This window comes from Antrostomus carolinensis, unplaced genomic scaffold (genome assembly GCF_000700745.2).
Source record: "Antrostomus carolinensis isolate BGI_N321 unplaced genomic scaffold, ASM70074v2 scaffold3406, whole genome shotgun sequence".
Lineage (NCBI taxonomy): Eukaryota > Metazoa > Chordata > Aves > Caprimulgiformes > Caprimulgidae > Antrostomus > Antrostomus carolinensis.
The window spans coordinates 26,440-52,895 of record NW_010323807.1 but is presented as its reverse complement, the minus strand read 5'-3'; the positions used below and the strand labels follow the sequence as shown (position 1 = coordinate 52,895).

The 26,456-nt window shown below is 42.0% G+C and overlaps 1 protein-coding gene across 1 annotated transcript in view; it reads left to right on the top strand.

Annotated features, from left to right (window-relative positions):
• Positions 1 to 26,456, top strand: part of LOC104527074 (metalloprotease TIKI2) — a 140,850-nt gene that overhangs the window by 104,523 nt on the left and 9,871 nt on the right. Inside the window, exon 5 of the mRNA XM_010170691.2 lies at positions 14,627 to 14,896. Within this exon, the coding sequence (XP_010168993.2) occupies positions 14,627 to 14,896 (270 nt within the window). The remainder of the gene's footprint in view (positions 1 to 14,626; positions 14,897 to 26,456) is intronic.

Genomic DNA, 26,456 nt, shown 5'->3' with positions numbered 1-26,456 from the left:
TAGATCCTTTGCCACTGTCACTGGCCTCTGAGACTCCAGATAGTCAGGAGAAGTACCTGGAGGATTTACCCCATCATGGCTGCTGTGGACTTGACTATACCCATCTGTCTGCCCCACCATAGAACAGAATTTTTAATTGGCACCAAGAATTAGTTTAAATTTACACCCAGCATGCCCATAACTCCTGTGGACTTCAGCAAGAAAATGGTTGGTCCTGCAGGGGACCAGAGTTGACAGAAGGACTAGTTTGGGGGTATTTTCCCTTTGTACTGCTGTATGGGACATCAGACCAGCTCAGAATTTCGCAGTGCCACTCTCTGCTGGTGGCAGCTTGCAGAGGAAGAGAGACCTAATTTGGTGTTCTCATTTGTGGGTAAGAGCACACTGAAGCCTTTCTCCACTGACTCCCACGACACGTATCAAGTCAGTGATACTAAGATTTTCCTACTAACCTGCAGCAACTCAGCAGCAAAGTCATAGACAGGCTCCAAGCACTTTGGTATCCAGTGCCCTGTCTGGCCACTAGATTTGAATCTCCTGTCATCTGACCCCAGCTTCACATTTCCAAATTACTCTTGCAAAAATAAAGGCAGTCAAGAAATACCTCTGTCGAGACAGCACATCCCTGTTTATGTTTGAAAGGTTGATACAAATCTGGAGCCCCCAGCAATGAAAGTGCATATTCAGAGAGATGAGCCCCATGTTGTGTTTGAAGTGAGCGCAGCACTTTGAAACAAGGATGAAGAAGGAATAAATCAGGATGAAGGATGTGGGGCATTAACTACTTTACATGAAATCCCTGCTGGAAAGTCGTGGCCAGTGTTCCAAAGTTTTCCTTGGAGAGTGCTCGGAAGTTGCATACCAGCCTATTTGTGGAAAGCTAAACAGTTCCCTATTGTCCTTGATGTGAAATGCTTCCCAGGTAAACACTTTCCCTCTCCATTGAAGAAAAACGATACAGCCTGTAACACAGAGGAATACACTGAGCTGCTGCTCAGCCTCTGTGAAGTTGCTAGTTTCTGTTGGCATGGGGCTTTGCTAAAGGCTATAGTTTATAGACATGCCAGCATCATTAGGAAAAGGCTGTTATTGAATAAGACGGGGATAATCTTCAAGGGTTTAATAACGTTGTGTGCCCACATCTTTGCATCTCTGGGTTCGTTATGGAATGTAAATCCCAATCCACAGTGGGTAGACAAGGTTCACATGGATCTCAAATACTTTTGTGGTATTGTCTCCTCCTGTTTTCTGAAAGGGAAAGAAAACGTTTAGTTTGTAACATTGTCTGCATTTGCGGCATTTTAAGGAATTATTCCCAACACCCGCAGAATCAAGGAAGATCCAGAAGTCCCTGCATGAACTTTGAAGAGAAAAAGCTGATTTCTGATATCAACAGTGCTAAGAATCAAGGCTTTCTAACACCAGGGTAATAGTGGAGGTGGTGTGATCCAGGTCAGTGGGTGGATCTTCCTCTGCTTCTCCCATCTGCGCAGATGCAGATCTGAAGGACCTTTTTGTGTCCTCACCTTTGACTCCAGTTTGGGTGCACACATGGTTTTGTTGGGTGCTCCTTCCTTCCTCCATAGTGCCACCCAGGCTGAAGACCTCGTCCCAGGCACAGCAGGTCATTCCACCTACAGTCAATGGATGCAACAGATGCACAGATTGGCTTTTTGCCACCATTTTGTCAACACAAACCTTGCTTTGCATTTGTGACAAAGAATCATCTTTCTTCCCCTAGAAGCATGTGATTTCTTGCTAATGTTAAATGAGAACTTTGCACGTGTATCAAACTTGTTTGTAGATTAGGTTTTAGGTCACAAAGGAAAATGGGAAGTACAACTTCCATTGACATTTAGCAGGCATTGAGGTTTTAAATAGCTGAGGCAATTTTAGAAACATCCCCCTCAAGGAGAATCAAGGAGAAAGGAGGTTCACTTGAAAGAAAGCAGAGTTAACAGGGGTTTTGTTTGTTTGTTTTACAAATGCAGCCCTGAGTTTAGAGCAATTTCTATGTATTCAAGTGTTCATACTGATAGGAATCTTTGCTGAATGGTCAGCAGTTCCCGCTCAAATCAGTGAAAGGTGCCAAATGAAATGCATAGGCAACCAGAGGTGTTTTAAATGAGATGATGGAGCAGAAGACTGACTTTTATTTTCTTCTTCTTTCACTATTGGAGTGCACTATCCCACTTCCCTTCCTCTTTACCTCCCCTGCCTTTCTAAGAAACCCCTGGGCAGTCTGTGAATGACAGACCTGATGAGGTCTAGGGGTCCTATGGGTTTTCTCTAGTCATTGGACTCTGGTATCTAGGATAGGGCTGAGCTCATACCTGAGCCTTTCGTCGTAAAGCCTGACTCCTTCCTGCTTATTTTCATATAAATAAGGACATACACTCGTTTTTTATCTCAGTGCCACTTGGGATAATTCAGTTATAACTGGCTGTCAGATTGAGTCTTATTAGAGAAGCGAGGAGACAGAGGGACAGACAGGCTTGTGTGCAGGGTGTCATCATTTGCTCAGGAAAAGAGCATTGCTTGAGTAGCCTGTGCTTCTGTTCAGAATTAATATCTCCATCTGTCTCAGCAGATCTGGTGGGGCAGCCCCAAGCGCTTAGTTTCATTGCAAAAAATGAGTCAGATTAATCATTCTGCGGCTTTAATTAAAATATCTTATGTGGGGAGCATTTCAGCAGCACGAGGTGGCGATTTTGCAGTCTGGCCCATGCCTATCTGTCCGCAATGCTCACGTGGCCCCACCAGCATCACGTCTCTGTGCTGTATTTCTTCGCACTATCTTCATGTGAGGTGGGGAGTTAACTCCCTGGCTGGATGGAAAACTGAAGCATAAGGAGTTTTTTAACTCCCTGAGAGAAACTATGAGAGTGCAACTAGTTTAGTATTAGTTAAACTACTAACCTCTAAACCACCGGGTGATCTCTCCCCTGTTGGGATTTGATGGGCAGTGCTTCGGTCGGGAGAGCTCTGAAAGCACTGGTAGTGCTGTGCTGCTCCAAATTAATATGAGATGCACCTCAGCCACTGTGGAGCATGACGCAGAGGTCATCTGGGTCTCCTTGCCAGTGCCTGAGACTCACCCCCTCCTCTCAGCACTTTCTTGTACAGATGTTTCTTGTGCGGCGCTGCTTCCAGTGAAAGTAGATTTGTATGGGTGTAGTGTTGCCTGGTACGTGCCTGTCAATCTCACACTTCTGGTGTGGAGACATCACCTATCCAGGGTTGATCTTAGCTACCAGGGTAGACTGCAACAGCAGAAAAAAAGTCAAGGGTTTTCTGCATCTGACACCAACGTAAATTCAGCTCCACTGTGCAGACAGCTTAGAAGAAAATGGGATTCTCCTGGGGTACCTTTGGCTAGGGCAGCATCCCTAGATGCATCCCTAGTTCACAGCTAGACCTGTGCTGTGAATCCCACACTTAGAGTGGAAGGGGTCTGAGTCAGAGAGGAGTCCTCACTTATTCAAAGTTTAAGTCCTTACAGGACAACTAACAAGAAATGATATTCAGTGTGGGTTAAAAAGCAGTGGCAACAGCTGAATGAAGGTTGCAAGCGTAGAAGTTGAACCCTTGCTCATCCAAACACTTTGAAAATGAAGTGTGTATTCCAGTGCAGGGCTATGTTGCAGAGACAACCTGATCCCATGATGTTGACAGGAGAGCTCACTCTCCATGGGTAGAGATGACAGTTGACTTTAATAATGTTCACTAAAAATCCCAAATTTAAATTACCAAATTATTCTGAGAATAGAAGAGTGATTTGGAGATGAAAAGTCCTCTGTTAGCAAAGGCATATTGGCTTTTCTGTAGTTTGAGCTGGATTACAGCACTGCCTCAAGAGAAGTCCTAGTTTGGTCACTCTCAGAGTATTCCAGCTTTAGTGATAAGAAGCTAATGTGACTGCTAGAACCCATGCCAGATGCCAGGCATAGTTTTGATGAGTCTCTGACGTCTGTTAGACTTGTGATATTACATGCTTTTCAGTAGCTCAGCAGTGCTACAAATACTAGGCTGTGATACCCTCTCCAACAACTGGCACCGAGATAAAGCATTTCCAGGCAAACAAACAAATAAGCACAGACTAAGAAAACACACATGCACATACAATGAAGGGAGGAGGCTTCCTAACTGACTTACTGTGCTCTGGGGAGCATCAGAACAAGTGGTTTTCATTTTCCTGCTGTTTCACTTACTGCCATGTGGGGTTCTCTTCATGGGTGGAGAGCTGAGCTTAATCACTGGTTTTATGTATGTTTGTGTGTGTGTGTGTGTGTGTGTGTGTGTGTGTGTGTGTATAAGAAGTTTATGTAGAAGTTGGGTCTGCTCAAGCTTGTGACAAGAGCATTTGTCATTCATGTTCACAAAACACCCCCAGTAAAGGTTTCAACCACTGCCAATCCTCAGTCTAATTGATTAATTTTCCTTGACATATTAACTCTGCAGAAATTCCACGAAGGGCACCTGAGGATCTTGATATCTCTTTGGTCAAGGAAGTCAGTTGGCCTAATTCTTCTGCTGGGCCAGCAGAAAGCCCCTGGCAGCCATGCATGGACATTCCATCCCTTTCCTCCGTTGGAAGGTTAGTGGCACCAGAATTGCTCCAAAGACTCATCACTCTCCTCCCCCTTTTCTCAGCAGAGGCTGTTAGTGGGGGACCTAAGTAGAGTTCCATGAGTCCTGATGGCCAGTGCTAACCAGTTAGATGCAGGAGGAAGGAAGCACTGCCTTTATGCAGCCCTCCTCCTCCTGTGTTTTTAGCTGTGTTGGTAACTCCTGGGAGCAGGTGAGCCCCCAAAATTCCTTTGCAGTGAGGTCTACAGCAGATTTTGGAGAGGGAGGCTGCAAAGGCTCTCACTTTTGTACAGTTGAGTGCTGTATCGTTGTATCCTCGTGATGCTCTGGCTCTATCTCTCTGTCATCATCTCATACTCTTCATTTGTCAGCTTGCTGAGATGGAGCTCCTTAATGTGTGCATAATTTGTTTCTGGGATCCTTATATGTACCAATAAAAAGAATAATAATAGACATAGCAATGAAGGAGAGATATTTTCTGAGATCAGTGCACGTTTTCCTGTTTTAGGGGGAGAAGACTGGGCTCTGTTATTTCTGACTAGTCAGTGAGATTTGCCTGAGTTCATTAAAAATCAATCTTTCTTGTGGCCTCAGATGCCTCCTAGGCATTCAAGCTGTAGTTTAAGGTCTATTCTCATAGGTTTCAATTAGCAACCAAAAAGCATAATATAAAACCTTTAAGGTTTCAGCAGCAATGTGCATGCTTCATTAATGACGAAATTTGATAGAGGATGGACCTGTCAGACATAAATATTTGATGCAAGCAGTTTCATCAACATGAGTTAATACAGATAGGGAGCACAGGTGAAATCAGGCTAACATCTAGAGAGACCTCATGTGAAGAGTTGATAGAACAGCATTAGACATTAAAGCAAGTGGAGTTTGGAGGAAGAACTCTCCTGCCTTCATCACGTTTCAAGGGCTGTGTCCATTACCATGCTGTAAAAATGCCCACAGACAGGCTCAAGTGTTGTCTGAATAGGGTTTCTGACAACTGTTTGTTCTTTTCTTGGAAACACTCAGGCTGTGTGATAAAAACAATGCTGATGGGTTATAACAGTATTTTGGAGAAAGGCAGGCTGGCTCTGTGTTCCTTTTTTTAGCTCAGCAGCCATCAATGGTTAAGCAGATCAGATGTTTTACAGTGTCAGCTACAGAGAGGAAAAGTGGATCCAGTGTAACAGAGATGTGGGATCTCTTGCAGGCATGATCTTCTTATGGCTCTTTGGTTCCACACTTCTGCCAGCTGCTCAGTTTAAGTGGTCCATGTCTCTCTCCTTCTAGTGATAGCAGCTACTTATGTGCCTACATTATCTGTCATCTTGCAATTGTAAGAGCCTGGACTGAACAAGGTACTTAAGGAAGACAAGTTGTCATGCTTGTACAGATTTGTGATCCACCCAGTATCTCATCTCTGCCAGGGCCGAGCTTCAAGAGCATCAGAGGGAAGTGGAGGAAACAGCACCAGGAATACATTGAATAATCTGCCCTTAGTTTAAGTCTGAAGTCAGTGAAAATGTTTTAGTCCATCAAGCTAGGCTTTTGGTACCTTGCTCAATTGGTGTCTCCGCAGAGAGTTTATTTTTAAGATGTAATGGAAAATATGGACTCCTGCAGATGTTTCTTCTCTCCAGAGGATCTATCAGAAAAGGGAAACCAATTCCCAAAGGAGACAATCTGGGAGCAGAATTCAATTTGGATTGCAAACAAGTAAGATACAGACAATAGTTGTGTATGAGCTGTAATTCTACTGAGGAATCAAAATCAAGCAGCCAGTTTGGGTTTTTTTTTTTTATCAGTCAGCTTCGTGAAACCTGTCTGGATGACAATTACTGTAATGGAACAAATGCATCCTCACTTTCTTTTATGTGCTTAAACCAAGGTCAGGAATGGTTTGGGAATAACAGTGCATGAGATGAGAATGGTTTTGCAATGGAGTTGGCAAACCTGCCTTTACACATGGCTATACGGATCAGTGACGCAAAAGCTGACGATGACTAGAGAGGAGCAGACAGGTGTAGACATCAGGAGCTCTGTTGACTTAAAATAGCAGTAGGAGAGACATGAGTTTTGGTGAGTATTTCTAGCTTGATTGTGGCAGCTGGAGGAGAAAGAAGGATTTATTCAGACCTTTACTTGCTTTCCAGTCACTGGAGTCTGAAATCGTAACTGCTGAGATGAGATGGTGGCATTTGGTCACCATTGTCTAGTTTCTTAGGCACTGCCCAAACCACTGTAAATACACTGTAGAATCAGAACTTTCCCAAAACCTAAGCCCAAACCAAAATTTTGGAAATGTGACAATTAGACCTGAAGAAACTTAGTGTTGCAGATTAGGCCGAACTGGGTAAGAATTTTATGCTTTGCAGAACCTGTTGAATGACAGAAGTTAATTTTCAGCACCTGAAAAGTCTGCTGTGTATAATTAACATGACATCACCTCGAAGAAACATAGAAAGATTAGAGAGTTTATAAAGAGGAAATAGAGATTAGATTGCCCAGTGGTATGTTCACCATTGTTCTTTATTAAAGTAATATATATGTTTTTATTAAAAGGAAAGAGCAATATATTTACTCTTGTTACTAATGGTTTTCAAGCAATAACAGGAAAAAAATGTGTGGAATAAAGCTTGAAAATATTCCAGGTCAATAAAAATGCAACCCTAAACTCTTCTTTTATGGGGTAATACCATCACTTTAGATTCATCAGCATACCTGTGTATTCTCAGCAAATTTGGACAGAAGTCAGGATTCCCATTCCAGAGCTAATGTGGATATTCCAACATCTGTTTCTGTCCAAAATGGGAAAGGAAAAGCAGAAATATTGAAAATTCACTGCAAAGGCAGCACTCAAATTTATTAGAAGATACTGAAACATTTCAGTTAATATTATGTGGCAAGTCTTTTAGTAGTACATGGACATAAAGGAGTTGTAATTTGAATGTAAAGCCCTTTCTCTCCTCTGTGAAATAGACTTCCAGAACAAAACAGATGTCCCAGGACAGCTGCATAGCTACGTGCTCCCGTGTTGAACCAGGATGCTTGAGTAGAAAAGAGCCTGTCTTGGTCTATGGGATAGTTACTCTGTCCAAGGAGCTTTAAGGACAACTTAAAGACAGTGAGGCACCAAAGGCAGCTGTTTTATGAATATTTTTCTTAAACTAAACTACCTATGCAGAAATAGCTTAGCACTAAATTGGTACAGTGATAGTAAGACAGTGAAGATTTAGGGAATATAGAGTATGAGGAGAGGCTTTGTGTGCCACGAGCAGAAAAGGTTCTTACTTGCTATTAATGTTAATAGTAAATGTTAATTAATGATGGAAACAAGACTGGAGGGTCAACCCATCTTTCCTCTGTGGACGCACCCCATCTTCTGAGGCTGGAGGGTGCAACTTATGCACTTTACACTAAAGATGCATAAACAAAGGATTATTCAGTTTAAGAATTGAACCAAGAAGTTGAGAAGGGGAAATAAGTTCAGAGCAATATGAAGTGGGACATTTTGAGGACATTTTTGAAGGCATGGATTTGGTTTTGTTAGTATTTTTGTCATTTTTATTTATTAGTTGGGTTTTTATTTTTAATTGAGATCAATTTTTAAACAAAAAAGGCCACTTTGTAGTGTTTAAGTCTTTGAAAACAGAAGACTAAAAAAACCATTAAAAGCTTTGTTCAGAAAGTGCTGAAATGAAAGATTTTGAGTTTTCTGAAATAAAAGAATTCATATGAAAATGTGGAAATAGCATGTTACAAATGTTTCAGCTGTCCTCTCTTTTTTCAGCAAATTCAAGCTCTCAAGTTGCAGAAAGCTTGCATTTCTTCTCCTGTGCCCTAGATCAGCTCCACTTTTAAGGAAGCAGAATAGATAACAAAAGTTTTACTCACTTACTTTATAGTTTCTCAAATTGGGAAGGAAAACATCACGATTCATGGGAATATCTTGACTTCACAAGCTTTTCACTTCATTTATGCACAAAGTTGAGAGTTTGCATATATATATATGTGTATACTGAGGACCAAATTTCCTTTCAAACTAAGACCACGGTACTTAAACAACAGTGATTCTTCCCAGAGAAATACTCTGACATGGATTCTGAGTCCAGAGATACCATCCAAGTCTGGGGTGGACTGTAATCTAATTTAACTACTTAATCTAATTTAAGTGCTTGTGAGATAAAGTTGACTCTGATGCAAAAATTTAAAAAAAAACAACTTTGTTTTCAAATTCTGTTAAGAGATGGAAATGCTTTAACTTTAGTGTACAGGCCAAGACTGCATCCTAAATAAAATAATTATAATAAAGCCAAACAGGTGACTGAATAACCAGGGTTTTCACAGGTGTTCTCTTTTGCTGTCTCTTGAGCCCAAATTCATCCTCAGTAATTTACACCACTTAACTGAAGCAGCAGCTCAGATAAGTTAGACATGGGGAGAATATAATTCTTCAATATCTTCTCTGGAGTTACTCTCTTTTGCAGTAAATATATATATATATATGTTTTTGTCTTGAAGGAGATGAACTCCTGGTGTCACCTGGTTATGTGAGAGACCATGGTCCAAATCCACATACTTCACATCACTAGTAAGAGGCCCAGTAATCTGTGCTGGGATGGGTTAGGATTTCTGCCTGGTTTTCTGTTCTTCTTTTGTTTGCTGCTCTCCCAAGAGCTTAGAAAATCTGAGTTTCATCCTAGCATAGAAGAGGAAAAAAAATGTAAAACTTCTGTGGGACAGGACATTCTGGTGCCCGTCTTGTGGCTGTGCATGACTGTTCTCTTTGAGAGATGCATAAGGAAAAAAAAAAAAGCAAGAAGCAGATGTCTCTGTGGCCTGTGGCAAGGGGAGCAAGGATGCGTGCGAGGGACTGACGAATTCCTGCCTTAACAAAGACTCCCAAAGTGGAATTTATGAGAATCCATCTATAATAAAGTGCTCTTAACTTGTTTTTGGCTGTCATCCGGGTGCATCCCAAGAACGGTGGCATAAGGATAAAGCTGCCACATCACACATTCCTTGCTATCACCACAGCTTCTCTCTTGATGAAACAAAATCTTTCCTTGTCTGACAGTTCTGAAAATTGAAGCAAGAAAACCTCAGTGATGTTGCCGTACTTGGAAGCACATGCAAAGCATGGCAGTCTTCTGAGCAAAACTTTTCCACTGCTCACACTACAAAGACAAGATGCAAATTACAAATTGGCAAACTTGTATTTTAGAAGATTCTGCACATATCTGAGGGAACAGAAACGCTACCGCAAGTTCACTGAAAAAATAGATTGATGATTTAGTTGTGCGGAAGATGTGTATTGTCAGCAAAGGCATGTCCCCTCTCATAAGCTAAAGCAAGGGCAAATTCCTGGCTTTGCTGAAGTCCACGGGAGACTTGGTGGGACTCACCCCAAACGTTACTCCGGCAGGGTCAGTGGGCAGGGGCGTTAGTGGGGTCTGCCCTGCCTGATGCTTCCCTCAGAAACTTGTCAATGAATCGGTGGTTGGGAAAATCCCTGTTGGTGGGGACAAGGTGCAGTGCAAGGTGTAGTTTTAACACCACACAGCCTTCACTGGTAGGCAAAGGTGGGCTATTCGCAAGGGCTGTTCAGAGCAGGAATAAAACATGGGTGCTCTGATTCACCCTACAGAGAAGGTTGTGAAGCCCAGAGATGGTCATGGCCCTCTGAGCTGCAGAAACTGGATACCTGGTGTGAGGGGTAGGAAGATGCTTGCCTGGGAGAAAGGCATGGCCAGACTGCCAAGTGGCTTGGGGTTGAAGGAAAGTGGAACCTGAGCAATTTTAAACCTAGGAATTATAGAAAGAAGCTATTACAGGACTTCATGATGGTAATGCCATTTTTCTGAACAGGTCTGCTCAATAACCATAGCAAATCCCAATGATGAGTCACTTTTCTGTTGTCAGTGCCAGCACAGAGTGACAATAGACACCACAAGGCAGAGAGAGAAATGCTGAGACAGCCTAATGGAGCACACAGCTCAGCCTAAACTGCTTGTGTGTTTTGTTCTTTTAATTCTTAAAAAGAATTAGAAAAGGGTGGCAAATTTCACCAGAAGTGAAACAAAAACCACAGGAGTCTCTCTGGATTAAGCGTTTTCAAGAACTAGCAAGAATAAATGTTTTCCTGTTTTCACTCTGTTTTCTGTACCTTAGGGCCAAGCCATATAGGATATTTGCTGAGACTCCCAAGTTTTCTTATTTGGAGTCTGTTATTTTAGAGAACTTGTTTTTCAGAAGTGTGCATCCCAGGGAAGGAAATTAAGGTCAGAGATGAGAAAAACCCACCTAAGATCCTGAAATACTTTTAGTGTCTCAAAGACCACCCTGTGTGGGAGTTACAGATTTTTAAAATGGGTGGAACTTCTAAGCCTGGAGTTGTATCAAGTTATTCATGAAAAATCTCTGAGATCTGTGTGTGGACCAAGAGATCTGGGTGGTACTTTCTCACTATTTCTTCAGAAGAGGCACTGCAGCCTCACAACCTGAAAACTAGCCCTGCTTTTTCTCTGGCTCTAGAAATAACTATGTATCTTGAAAAGCTGTCTCAGCAGTAGTGAAGCAGTGGGGGAAAAAAAAAAGTGTATTATATCTCTATAGTTTCATACAGTGCAGCTGTGCTAACAGTGCATTGAGACTGAGAGCAAAGGAAAAGCAAAAAATAGTCCATTAAATGATCAGTTGAATCTAACAGTTAAGCTTCACACAATCGGGAGATCTATTGTCCAGGTATCCTATTGCAGATGGGAGCTTTTTGTCCATTTTTTTTTTTTTTTTTCAGTAAAAAAAATCCAGTATATTAATAAATTCAAGCCCTTTGTATTAATAAAATGTTTACAGAAATCAATAGGAAAGTTATCTTCTGACAGGAAGTCTACTTCACTTTGACTTAAAATCTTTAAATATTCTTAAAATATATTTGGATTAAATATCCATATTCTGTGGGATTAAAAGTTTTGATTTTACTTCTGGATGAATGTCTGTAGGATGGTGATCAGATTTGAAAACAAACAGTTCTCTAGATTTATTAAAATAGTTTAAAAAAAAATTCATTTTTTTGAAAGAAGCAAACATGCATCAACGTGCAGCCTTCAACAGTCCCTCCTAGGAACTTGGGAAATTATTAGCAGTACAGGAATAACGGAACAAGTATTGACCAAATGTAATATAGAGTTGCCACAGTGGAGCTATTCCCCCTGCGTCAACTCTAAAGTACAAGTGGTTAGTTTATAACCCTCTTTAGGTTACAGCATTTTAACATTTCTTTAGTGTTTATTTATTCTCTTCCCAAAGAATGTTCTGAAATATCGAGTTTACAACCTGTGGCTCATGTGATGGTAGTGGAAACAATTAAGCTAGAAGCTTTCAAAGCCACCACTGGGATTTTGATGCCCAAACTCATTAATTTTAATAAGAAGTGAGCTGCCAGTCGTCTTAAGTGGTTTCTAAAATCTCAACCCATAAAAACACCTCTCTACTGGTTCCAGTTTACTAGGAGCTCAGAGCAAGGTAAACACGTGTAACAAAATAGTAGGTGTTAAAAGGTGGAAAGTATGTGTTCAGATGTCTCCAAGACCACTCAAGGAACCAAATGGCAGCTCCTGCTTTGAGCTGGCAGATGTGGGCTGGCGTGGGGGCTGCTCCTACTTTCAGTGTCTTAGGGGATTACTGACAGATCAGAACACGAGGCACAGTTTTGGTGGCAAGGAGAAAAAAGTTAATGGAAATAGAAATGTTGGCAACAGTTCAGTTTCAGCTGTGATGGTCTGTTTGTCTACTTCGGGCTCTCACGTCTGCTCCGTGCTCTTGCCTTCTTACCATGTTTCTGCCCATCACAGCTTTGTGGCCCAGGTAGTGCTCTTCTCCCCAGTGTGCAGATGGATGGGTGGGTTGTGGGAAGACCTTCGTGAATTCACATCACACAGTGAAGAGCAGAGGCATCCAGCAGTACCACAATGAACTGTCTTTGGGCAGTATCAGCCAGCTTGTGTTCCCATTGCTTTGGCATTTGTGCAGCAGGCAATGAGGCTGGGGCTTTCCTGCCACCCATTGCTGCCTGTGGCCATTGCAGTTACCCACATGGTGTTTATAGGTGCTTGGTCCAGATCCTTCCTACCTGCCTAACCCATCATATCCAAGTTCACACTGTTATCTTCCTAGCTGCTAAATGGCTGCATTTGCATGTTGATACTTCACTGACCCACTATCATGGTTGGTTAAAAATTAAGAGCTGTCTGCTCTGGCCTGAAGGACCCACCCAATGCAAACGTATGAGAACCTTTCATCTCCTGGAGTTGTCTTTGCTTTAGCAATGAGCCTATGTCCCTAAGAAGTCTTGAAGGCTTTGGAGAGCACCAAGATCTCTCAAAGAACATTGCTGCACTGCTGAAAACTCATCCTCAATATGAAACATAAAAGAAAGTCTTAATGGGGAAAAAATCTAGAACCAGCAGATCTCTCTGTGATGTAAAATAGAGCATGGAGTGAGTATGAATGAGTTTGAAAAGGACTCACTGAGAGTCTGAATGCTTGGAAAAAGAGGAAGAATACAGGATTTTCTTGTGTCTTTTATTATATATTGAGAGCAACCTTTGAGAATCTTAGAATTAGTTTAAATAAGTGTCTTTCTTTTCTGTATCTGTCATATGATCTCTGAAGAACTTCATTAATGTTTGCTACGAGTGACACAGTTACTGTAGTTTTTGCCAGTGAATCCCATAGTAGCAATGATTACAAGCTATTAGAAGAACCTTTGGGTGAAACGTGGTTCAGTGAAAATAGAGATGACCATCTTGACTGTTATTGTAATGGACTTCAAAAAAATCTAAATGGAAAAAAACTGCGATTAGTAGTAGATGTGACTGTTTTGGAAGAGAACAACATGTTCCACTAATGAAACATGTGGTTTCACTTGCAGCACATTTTGTACATTGTCACCAATGAACTTTAGGATTTTTTTATTACTTTTTGATTAAAATGTCTTACTGGTTTCACTCAGGAGGCAAAACTTTTCACGTGGCTTTAATTGTTTCTGTCATAAAAGTCATAGCATCCATGTAATAGAAATAGTTCTGTAGACCACAGCTTCATATTGCCTATTAATTCTTTTCCATTTGCAGTACCTACAACTCATTGGGCCATCCCAGAGACAGAAAAACTTCCTCTCTTGCAATTAATACCGAAGAGGAACTTCTACTGATGTTGGGGTGGGGGATGAAATCACTTTGTTTCAGTACTGGTTTATTAGATTTTTGGTTCAGATATCTTAGCTCACAAATATAAGTTCATATGACTGCATATCAAAGGAGACAGCTTGTATTGACTTTTTTCTAAAATTAGTGAAATTCTAGAAGATGAAAACAATAAAGTGCCTTTTTCTGCATAGTTCCAGTCAGATGCAAGAGGTGGTAGTATTTCAAACAGGAGTAAAGAGCTATGGCAATATTGTTTCTAAGTGGCTTTGGACAGGTCATTTACCCCCTTTTTTTGCTTCATTTCTTCATTATACAAAAACTGCTAGAGTTCAGGTCTCACATATCCCATCCCAGCAGCCTAGCTATTAGACCACACTTCTGTCATCAGTCTGGGCTTCCCTGTCCAAACAATGACTTTGTTTTCTTCAGATGATATTTAAAGTTGGGGAAAAAAAAAAAAAAAAGGAACGAGTGTTATCGACTTAGTTTACAATCAGCTTCTGTTAAGGTACCTGTTTTCCTCAGAGAAAACTTCCTTTGCCTAGCAAGGGAGGTGATGTTGATGCCTCCTACAGGCTCTAAAGCCTATAAGAAGTAATTAAAATACCAGAAAACAGCAATAGCGTATTAACTGCCCTTTCCCCCTTTTCAGTTTATTGTTTATTTGAAAGCTTGCTAGGAAATGTCACTGCTGCCCTTAGCTGCTGCCCCAGAGCAAAAGCCTTTCTCCTTGCACACCTTCTTAGCAGTAGGTGTACCCAGCCTCTGCTTTCACTTTTTCTTAGCACAATCCCTCGCTTATTCATCAAATGTCTCAATGTTGTGGTTTGCAGCTCAAGGATGACAAAGACAAGCCCAGCCTTGGAAGGATCGTCAGCAACAGCCCCGCCCACTGTCCAGCTTTCTGAGCAGGTTCCACTGGCATCTCCTTCCCTGAAGCCCCTGCAGATGGACGAAGAAGACAGCCTGTCTCCTCACCTCCTCTTGCCAGATAGCATCAGCCAACTGGAAGAGTTTGGCAGGCAGAAGAAATGGCACAAGAAGCAGCCCAAACACCATCGCCAGAGGCAGTTCAATGACCTCTGGGTTCGGATAGAAGACAGGTGAGTCATAACTTTTATCCTCTTTCTGCTCTCTCCTAACTAGTTGCTCTTTATAGATCCCAGCTCTTGTTGATTAGACCATACAGAGGGTTGGAGAAAGGCTAAATGGGAGAGACAGGGAGTGAGGTGATGTTCTTGGAGCCTAATGAAGGAGGAAGGCTCATGGGCACATTTGATCTAAAAGAGGAAAAAAAAGCTAATGCTTAGAATATTTAAAACATACAGAAACAAGGACTTTTCAGAGTGAAAACAGAAAAAAAATTACAATGGAAAATATTCTGTTTGCCCTCTTCCTTCCAATAATTATTTTCCAATATTTACTGTCAGTTTTCAGCAAAAAGGCTCACCCATTTTCCAACCAGGCAGAATATTTCTGTGAGTTTTTAATGTTCTGACATATCTGACTTTCAATCTTCTTAACTGTGTTCTGGGGCTGAAATGTTTTAACATCTCAGACTACACTGAAACCAGCAAACTGAGGCAAAATCAATTACCTAACTAAGGCCTCTATGTGAAGAGAATGGAGGTAGGCACATTCCCATGGCCGTTCCAATCTTGGTGTGAGGTTAAAAACTCCCATTCAGTGTTTGAATAAGAGCCTTCATGTTTTACCAAAGTTTCTTGATGTGTGCTTTTAGGATTCCTGGGCAATTTATTCTCCCACCTCTAAAACTGGGAAAGCTCTTAGTGCCTTTATCCAGCCCACGTCATGGTCAGATAAACAGCCACAAAGTTTATAGATCTCCTAACAAGTAAAAGGAATGAAATAATCTGTTGGGAACTGGCTGCTTGCCTATACATGTAATGATTGTCTTTGAGCATTGCTCTTATTCCCATTTTCATAGCAATTCCTTGCAAATAAAATGAGTCAGTCTCTCTCAGAGGCTTCTCCCTTTGCTAAGGAAAAAACTCCACATATTTATGTTTTGGGATTTTTTTTTTTTTTATTCATTCTTTTTAATGGAGCATTTTTTAAAAAAATGTGTATTCTCAGGGTGAGTGTTGTAAAGGTTGTTATCAAGGTGATGCATATTAATCTTAACATAGCAAGGCTATTTCTGAGGTTAAAGTCAGCCTTGGTAAGAAGGATTCATGTGTTTTGTTCTCAAAGTGTGTTCAGTGGTTGGATCCTCTCCACAGAGGATGTTTAAGCATGAACTAAGAGGCATTTGGTTCAACATAGTTGACTGCCTCGAGGACAAGGGCCTTTTCTATCTTTCTTCTGCCTGGAGGCCGCTGAGTTGTGGTGTCCCACAATGTCCCAGCATTTCACAAGGGTGTCTGGTCCAGCCTACCATATGTGTCATGTCATACAAGACTTAAATAGATCTGATAGGAGCCTGGCAGTTAGGCACAATCCTCCAGTCCCCATCATATCTATCCAGAAAGGATATTGGATATTGGGCCTGATCTGGCTGTGGAAGTGTGCAGCTGCGGGCTTAAAGCAGTGGTGCTTGCATAGCTTGGGCAGACTTTTGTGCCTTTTGCTGTTTTTATTTCAGTAAGAAACATTCCTAGGAAAAGCATTTAAAAGGGTAGTTCCCCAGGTTAGAGTTAAAATATTTGCTCTGTGCTCCTCTGAGATTTCATCTGAATCAAAACCTTTTATCCCTCTACTTCCATTTCATAAGGATGGAGATTGGGATAAGGAAACATAAGTTTCCGCTCCCACCACGCTGGTGATGAACCAGGCTCTGTGTGTCGCCAGCCTTGCTGAAAGATCCCAGGGAGATATTAGTGGGACATCACAGCCCTAGAAATGAGGAAAGGCTGGAAGAAGGGAAGTCTGCCTTAGTGCTTTCAGATGGTTTTAGTGCTTCTACAGTTCTGGAGTAACTTCTGGTGTTTTCCTGGAAACAAAACAAAACAAAAAATACAAACTGTTCAGCTAAATCAGAGACTCACAACCAGCTCTGGTTTCCCCATAAACTGGATAGGGTCTCAACTTTCATAAACCAGCTGCTGCATATTGTGCTTTTGGCAGTTGGGTTTCATCAGCATTAATTGCAAGCTGGACCTTGCACAAGGCAATAAACAGTGAGTTCTCTCTAACTGGTTCCTTTCTGATTGGCAAGAAAAGAGCAGAAATGTGTGCCTGTCACCAGACTTCATAGCATAATCATTCTTGGGAGGAAACAGCTAGGATGGCTAATAACACGGGTTATGGAGTGTTATCTGTGCAGGAGAGAAGCATGTAAGCTTATATTGCGTTGCCTCAATAAGGTTCACCAGCACTCAACAATGAGACTACTAGCACTCATTTTTGGAGGATAATCAGTGTACTAGAAGTTCACACTCTGGACTGTCCCATAGATCCATTCTGCATTTGCATATATTTAAATAGGAGCCCCCCATGTTCTATATGGACTGAGATCTCTGCATATAGTATTACCTTGAGGTATGGCCCCATAATTCCAAATGGTACTTCTTCTAGTTTGAGTTTTCTAACTCACCTGTTGTCACCTGAGACTTGACTTGTTCACCTTTGAGACAAAGTAGAGGGATTTAGGTCATTGTCACAGCTTTTGGGTGAAAGCTACATAAAGCTCATTGTTTGCATGCGAGGTCTCCAGAATTCAGCAATTTGAGCTGCCTTTCAACCTGAAAAGTCAAAGAGAAATATACAGGTGGAAGACAAATCCAGGCGAATTTAAACCAGATTATTGATTCTTGCATGAACCTCATTGAACTGTGAAATGACTGTGGTTCATACAGCTCTTTTCAAAAGCTTTATTGACCATGGATTAGAGGGCTTTATGAGCCATGAATTGCAGGGCTTTTATGGACTATGCATTTCTAGGCTATCTTGTACCCTTCCATGGAAATCTTGGGGTGTTTTTTTAAGCTACCAACACAGAAACAAAGGAAATGAACACGGGAGAACAATCTTAAAGGAACATCAAAGGTCTGACTCCAACCTATAAAAACCAGGAAATCCATAATTAATGGTTCCACTAAGACTTCAGCTCACACCATCATTCGGGACTGATCTGAGGTTATAGCTGAAATCTGAAATGGCCTCTTGAAAAATGAGTCATCCTTTAATGTCACACATCATTATTAGTATTTACTTTCAGTTATACCTTGGAGATTGTGCTTTCCTTTTTGTTCTGTCTTAGCAGCTGAGGCATTTGAGTTGGCACCCCTGAGTGGACGGTGTTTAGATTTGTGTGTTGGAGGGTTAGTACTGCTGTGAAGGATGAGAAGGCTTCTGCTCTGTCTTCTCCCTGTCTTTGACAGAGCTAAGATTTGCTGATCTCCTGGGTAATCAGCTACACTGAAGGCTATTAAAAAATAAAAAATGCTGATGAAATGTGTGGTTTCCTCTCTCTTCTGCCTCCTTCCCCCAAAGTCTAAACAAAATGAAAAAGTCTTGCCTGGCTGCAGTTTGTGTTTGAAATTGTCAAGAATCAAAATTAAATGGAGATTTCAAGTAGCGGGATTTTTTCTTTAACTACTTTATTTTGCAGAAATGTGCAGATTTGAAGTCTGTCTTTGGGAGGAATTTGAACTTAGACAAAACTTAAACCCTAGCTAGGTCCTGTAGCCAAAAGCCAGCTCGGGCAGCAGGGAGGGGAGGCAAAACCCTTGGGCTGGAAGGCTGCAGTTTGGCTTACAGAGTGTGTGTTACTGTTCCTGTTGACACTGTGTTAGCTAAGCTTCCCCTTGTAATAGAAATAATTAATTACAGAACATTCACTGGCTTTTCATGATGAGCTGCTCAGTTAATTGGAAGAGTAGAGAAATGTCTGTGATGTTTCAGAGTAGTCAATGAAGACCTGATCAGGATCGCACCTTTGTTCTAGTGGGCAAATGGTTTAAGGTTGCAAACAAAACCAGCCCAAGAGAACAGAGAACTTCTTCCCAGCTGGGGGCAGGGATCATTATAGCTCCTGGGACTCTGAAGCAGGGCAGGAGGAAAGCTCCTGGGAAAAGGGAGAGAGGGGAGTTATTAACTGGGAGGGTGTTTCAGAAGGTGTGAGGTTTGGAAGGAGCGATGGCAGCTGGGGGATGTGAAAGAGAGAAATACAGTGGTGGGAAGAAAGAATTAGAGAGGATGTAATGGGCAAATTCAGAGGTTCATTCCCACTGTCGAGGAAGAGATCGGGGTGAAGGTGGTGTTTGGCGAGACACTGAGGGTACACAGCTGCTTCACTTGCACGTGAAAGAAATTAAAGGAAAAGAATTGTTATCAGAAGAGAAAAAAATAAATTCTTGTCCCAGATGTAAACTCTGCCCTGCAATACCTGTCATTAGTAGGAAATGAAATTAATTCCCCCTGTAATTGGAAAGGACATTTCTCTGATAGTGCAGTGCTGACTATTCAACCCCAAATGAATGCAATAACATCACAAATATCTTTTTTTTTTTTGAAGCAGCAGTTATTTTAGGGGGGGGGGGGAAAGTTATAGCAGTGATGGATGAAGAGAGACAATGTGTAATAAACTGCACTAAGTGTGCCTGTACAGAGTGAACCTTATCAGTTTGGATGGAATTTAAGCACTTAGCCTGTTATCGTTTCTTTCAAGACAATGCAGTGATGGAAAACAGAACTCTGTCAACTCAGACAAACTTTTAATTTCATTTAACTGCATCTGAAGGGTAAATTTCAGTAAATGAACCCAAATTGCTTCCTTTTCACAACACACAGTGCTGAAATACAGTACTTAACTTCATTAAAGAAAAGGCTGCTTTTCTTTAGGGGAGACCTAGACACTTTTGAAGTCTAACAGGTAAATTGTGGTCAGATGATTTCCCTCCATATGGTAGCTTTGAGCTTGAAACTTCCATCACTGGGGCCTTGTTTGTTTAAATTACTCTATCCGCCTCCCTGGTAAGGATACTGCTCGGGGAGTGCATGCCTACTGATGCTCATGGGGAGGGGGGATCTCCTCCTCCAGCCTGTCTCTGTGCAGCAGGGTGAGCTGTTGCCACCATTGCATTTAATTGCCCTGTGTCCAGACAAGGATGAGGATGCAGCTTCAGGACCTTTCTAACTTGTTATAGTGAACATGTCTCCCAAAGGGACCGCTCCAGCAGACAGGGATAGTGGGAGCATAGCTGTGCTGGAGTCTCACCTTCCCTCCCCTGTCACATCTCATTGCTGTTTGGAGCTTACCTGTGTTGTGTGGCCCCTTGGCTTTCTTCCAGCACTTCTGTCTACCATTTCCTTCCCTGTTCTCCTGGCAAGATTTCCTTCTCGGGGAAACTTTCATGATCACATTCCCTATCAGTGACTGCACCCAGTCTCCAGGGCATGGCATACAAATATCTACTCATCAGAAAAATCTCATGGTTTGACAGCTCAGGTACAAGACCCTTCTGTCACATTGAGTGGTCTTGAAACACCACCTGGACAAATGCTCCCTCCCAGTTCCTTGGTGGAAGCTGAACCTTTGTATCTTGAACTGCCCTAAAATCTGCTCTTTGTTCACCCAGATTTTATGAACTCTGGTGGATATACAGTGGCCAGAAGAAGACATTTTGGGTAGTGAAACAGTGCATCAGTTGGTCCTTCTGTCTCCCCACACTGCATGCCTCTCTCAAACACGCAGTCTTGCTTCAGCAAAGGGGTCCTCAGCTCCTCCTGAGCAGAGAACAAAGTGTGGGGAATAGTGCATTTTCCTCTTCTTAGTTTCTTGGTGTTTCCATTTGATCCACCTTTAAGATGGGCAGGTGTCTTGATGCATGTTTTAAACAAGCAGTGATGCTGGCAACTCTCTCATCCTGCCCTTCACACAACCCCAAGTACACCAGCTCTCCAGTGGAACTAAAATAACAGCATGGTATAACTCAGAGCAGTATAAATAACAGGTAAATCTCCTGACTGTAACATATGATAAAGTGATGACATATCCTCCCTCCCTGGGTGGTTTTTATTGAGGCTTCTTGGATTATCAGGTTGGTTAGAGTGCACAGAAATTATTAATTAAAGCTGTGAAACCTGCACTCAGCACACAGCTCTTGTGCATGGCAGTAACAGACGGGAAGTCCTGATGTTCATGTCCATAACTCCAGCATCTCCATGCTAATAGACCCTCCCTGTCAGCTACCCGTGAGTGATAACTGCTTTCCCCTTGTAAAGTCAAAGAGTTAATTTGTTATCCTCCAGATGGGGATGAAAAGATGTGCAGCCACACTTTCACCTGCTAGACACACAGAAAGCTCTGTATGTTTTACTCTGTTCTCTATCCCATGCTGCTACTGTATGATGAAACAAATACAGATAAATTTAGAAAAGAAATAAGCAGAAGCCTTGCATATCTACTTTCACTATTGCTTAAGTGTCTCACTACCAGTATGAATTAATATGAAGCAGTATGCATACCCTATTTTAATGAAAGCTATAAATACCTGAAAATAAAATCATTACAGATAAGGAACACAGAAGTCTCTTGGAAACAGAGAGATAATTTGTATATAGATTTCAGTTTGCTTTCATGAAGCTAAATTCTTTATTGGTAATGCATTAGGTATTTTATTTTCATGAAATTTAAATCCATCACAAATATTAAAGCCATATTTTTGAAGGCGAGCAAGTAACAAAATTGGAGCACACAAAAGCTAGGATTTTTGAACAGTGAGGTATTTTTCGGCACTGGATATCCAAGAGCATTTCAATACTGATTAAAATTCAAATACAATGCAAGATGTTTTATGGAACCTATTAAGAACTTTCTTTTCCTTTCTTGTTTTCTACTTTTAATTTGGGATGTGTTGAGTAAAAATAGTCTATATTAGATATTTATATCTGCCCTGGTTTGGTGTACTTCTAACTTAGCCCTGCCATTGCTAGCTTTGCTAAAGCACTCACCGAAGATCTGTCTGATGCAACCTAAACAAAATGTTTGCTTAGGATTCAATTTCAAGAAGGAGCAACTGCTGAGTTATGATAATCTCTTCCTCCATGATGCACATCCCCACTTGTTCTGCTGTTTCTCAGCCAGCACAGTCTCATTACCTCACCCGTGCCAGGACTCCTCTTGAGCTTGGAGAACCTGTTAACTTTTCAGTTCCATGGTTCTCCATTTTCTGCTGAAATTTTCTCCGGTACTCTTTCCACCTGCCCTTTCAACTTTGGCTGTGGGTGCTTGGCATGGGCCCTGGAGCAAGGAGTAGAAAAGGACCCCTCCAGCATCTCTGTCTTCATCTCCAGACCTCTACATCCACCTCCACCTCTCTGGGCTCATCTCACAGGAGGCAGTGATCCTACAAACACTGCACTTCACTTTGCAGTCAGTCTATGCCCGTGGAAGTGTGGGCTTTGGGAACCTACAGGCTTCAACAGAACTTCTTTTTGATGGGAGCATGTCTTACTTGTAGCTAGCATGTCTTTGTCATCTGGTATTACTGAAGACTGCAAGAAGCAGGAAGCATAGCTAAGCATCTTCATATTTTTTAACCATGAGGTAGGTCTCCTCCATGTTATTTCACCATCTTTGCTTTTCCTACCATTTCCACACAGATGCATTGTGTGGCCAAGAATGCTGCCGACTGGACATTGGCTCCATTTATTCTTTGCTAAATTTGTGGGCATCACAAAGCAGTCCAGGTTCTTTCAGATTATTCTTCTCCTTCTCTTAACAATTTGGCAATCTCATGGGCAGTCTCCGTGACAGTGGCCAATGCCAAGAGTGTTGACAGCCTGCATTTGCCCCAGCTGTATTTGAGTTCCCATGGCCAACATGGGTTAATGTAGCAAATTCATGTGGGTTTGACTTTTGGTCCTGTGAACTGTGATCTAGACACCTACAATAATGGAGTTTTTAGTAAAACCTTTATGCTTATACGTTGGATTTTTTTGTTGTTGTTTTCTCAGGCATCAGAAATGCACTTACAGTTGGCATTAAGCTGGGGAAAAGTTGTCTGTGGGTATAACTGGGGAAGCAAGTTTATTTTCTTGTTTAATGTTAATATTAAACTATCATGGTTGAATAGCTTAGACTCTCTTTAAGCCTTGGGATTCCCATCCACAACTACTCAATCATAAAAATAAGGTTTCAGAACTGGACCTATAGTACAAAGCATCTCCTGTGGAGCGAGGCAAAAAAGGAGGGTGCTTATTCCACCAAAAGGGTTAACGCTAAGTGAGTTTGACTGTCTTCTGTGTTAATGCAGGGCTTTTTCTCCAGCTATTTTTAGTCTGTTCCAGCAGCGTATCCCACTGTGGTCTGGTATGCAAGAGCTTTGCTGTGAGGTTTGCAAACACTTGTATTTCTGTGTTGTGAGAACAGAGCGTTTGTGTGTTACCGGAGCGTGTGTTCCTTCGGTGACTGAAAGGAAGGGCAGACCGCGCATGTGATCCATGCACATGTTTATTGTTGCCTGTGAATAACCATGTACAGCAAATGGGTTCTGGAAGAAAGCTTGTTAGCAGATGTCGTCATGGCCCTTCCAATTTATAAATATAAGCCTTGACATTTATATTTTCCATATCCAGGGCTTTCACTAGCCAGATGTTCTGAGGATTGGCTCCTTGGAGCCTCTAACTATGACTCCTCATGGTGTATTGTCTATCACACACACAAAAATAAAACCGTATTTCTGGCTCCTGTCAAACAGGTAAGAAGGGAAAATGCACTGGGTATCCTCAGGTAAAGGGAACTCCTCTAAATCTGAAATGTGCTTTAACAAAGCTCCGCAAAACTCTTTACGTTCACTCAGCTGAAAAATAAGTTGTCTGGTTTAACAGGCAGAGACAATTCAATACACAGTAGCACTTTTACCCTGCTGTTTGTGGTGGGTGAAGAGTTTGTGTTAAACTCCCAAGGCTGACTGCAGTTGCAGATGCTGCAAGAAGTGCTGAGGGGGCTCATACTCAGGATGAGCTGGATTCCTTAAATGCAGAAGTGCGGAGTGAAGCACCTGCACTCCCTAAATTTCAATTCTTGATACAGAGGTTTTTCCTTCAGCGAATGTGTTTCCCCTATTGAGGAGGGTGGTGGCCAGCTCCACATCCAGACTCCTAATTTACAGCACCATTTGGCTGCCAAAATGAGTCTGTTTCCATCTTCTTCAGAGAGAACTGAATTGCTCCCTAGATTCCACAATGGTACAGCCAGCGTCAGCCCTGTAGAGAGGTTGGACCCCCATCTACATGAGATTTGGAGGTGCTGGGATCAGGATGGCTGCTCCTTGCACTGCATCCAACAGGGAGAAAAGTTAATAGTCATGTCAAAAGCTGGGTTTGGGTTGAAGGTGGGACCTTGTGATAGTTTCACTGGGCTAGCCCTTGGCTAGCAGCCAACACAGCTGTTCACCCACTTCACCCTCACCCCCAGGGGATAGGGGAGAGGATTTGGGGCAAGGATAAGAAACCCATCTCTATTTCAGCTAAAAACCAGGACAGACCTCTGAAAGGACACCACTTGCTGTGTTAAGGGCTGTCTGCCTCTCTGCCCCAGTGCTGTGCAGACGTGGTGAAGAGGTCACTTACCATGTAAAAACCAGCACAGAACATCTCAAACACTGCAACCTGAAGTTGGATTTATTATATATATTTGAGTGACCTTCACACCTATCAGTGGTCAAGCCCCAAAAGATTGCAAACCTGCTGTTCCTCACTGTAAATCTCCAGGCTTAGCAGAGCTGCATAAAATCCATAAAATCTAAAAAAACTTCATCTTCTATTGAAAACACTTGAGTTATCATAAAGAAAAAGAAATGGCTTTAAAATTCAGTGGAAATGCAGACACAGAACACTGTCAATGCTGGCCCAGAGGAAAAGGATAAGGGATATGGGATTTATTTCTGGTTCCCTTCTGACTAGTGAGGCTCGTGCCCTGTGAATTTAAGTGGAGAAAAGTATGACAGGGAGGAAGACAACATTACTGTTCTGGTGGGCAGTTAGTTCATAAGAGGGGAGGAAATTTGATTCCCTGATGGTCCCGGCAGCGCGGGCTGGGCTGTCTCCTGAAACCCAGCAGGAACTCAAAGGGCAGCTGTGGTCTAAGTCCAGTTACTGACTGGGACGAAGGAGAAGTAGGATTTATTTAAATTCATATGGTTTTAATGCTATAAGAGCCGGGTTCCTGCAATTATGAAAATGCCAGGCAGAATTTCGATTTCACTCAGATCTCTTTACAATTCCTGAATCACTTAACTGAACAAAGTAAGCATTATACCTGGGCCTGGAGCCCACTGCTCTGGAAGGCAAAGGAGCCAAGCCTATTTGTTGCTTGTGAGCTGCTGGGTGTCAGGGATGCCTCACGTAGCACAGCCGTGGAGAGACGTGGTGTGGACCATGCTCATAAAAGCTCAGTTCTGCAGAGATGCTGTAGGGTCCTGGTTATGATGCCTGGCAGGGAAAGGTTTTGCAGCCTTTCCAGCTCTGCAGCCCAGCAAGCAGCATTTTATGAGCCATCGGTGGCATCACTGGGCTTTCAGAGGGTTTGGAAGTGTTCGTGCTGTGGCTGGTATCGCTGTAGTTGCTTTGCAAGCAGCAGGAGGAACCCAAGCCGTGTGGGCAATGCAGCAATTTAATGTCCTTGGCATTTCTGCCTGGTAGATATGCTCTGTGAACCCTTTTTTTATTTTCAGAGTGAGTCTGTTGGAAAGAAAAAGAAGCCAGTGCTTTTGTTTAGTGGAACAAGCTTGAATTCAATACTGCTCCAAATAACAGGTTCAAAGATCTAACCCAACCTTAATTATTCTTACTAAGAGAGACTCTGGAAAAATACAAGCGGTGAGCAGGAAAGTGAGCCCAGTGAATTAGAGAGAAAAATGCGATACAGGGTAAGCAGAGAGAAAAACTGTTACTCGGAGATGGAAAAAGAACAGGGAGAAGGAAAAAGAAAATTAAAATCAAATGGAAAAATGCAGTATATTGGACATCCATTTAAGCCAGTTTATATTTTGGTTGTTCGTTCTGTTCCTTAATACATTGCACAGGCATCTTCTTAGCTGAAATAATTGTGTGTCCTAGAGAACAGTCTTGGAGAAAATACTTAATTTGAAAGGATGTTTTAGGTATTTCCCCACTACTGCCCCTTCTAAATCTTTTTAAAATCTGTAGGGGAAAGTCGATATCTTTTACAGTGTTTAACAAGAAAGTGACAAGGTCAAATATATACATCACCATGAATGTATGTGTTCCCCAAGCACATCTAAACATGCATGGTTAATTCTGTGCATCTGCAAAAAATATTTGAGCCATAGGGCCCACACAATGCCAAACAAACACTTGAGTGCACCTAGGAGAGGGCAGCCCAAGTCATTCTGGTTCTAATTAATTGAAAGGTTGAACCCAAGACATAAAATATGGATTATGATTTTGACGACCCCAAAAATGCAAACTCTTTTGCCTGTGGAGTTGTATTGGTGAGAGCAGGCGGTTTGCAAAATACAGACAAAAGAGAGAGATTCTGGTCATGCTTGGGATTTGGTTCAAAACCACCTGATTGCAGCACCATCAAATGCGCTCTACGTGTTGTATATCATCAGGTTGCCCAAAAATCTTCACAGGTTGCATCAGTGGCAAGATTTTTACAATACTAAGCCCATCTGTGTATGCACCCTTGATGTTCTTGCTTACTTTGGCTGTAAAAACTGCAATCATTAT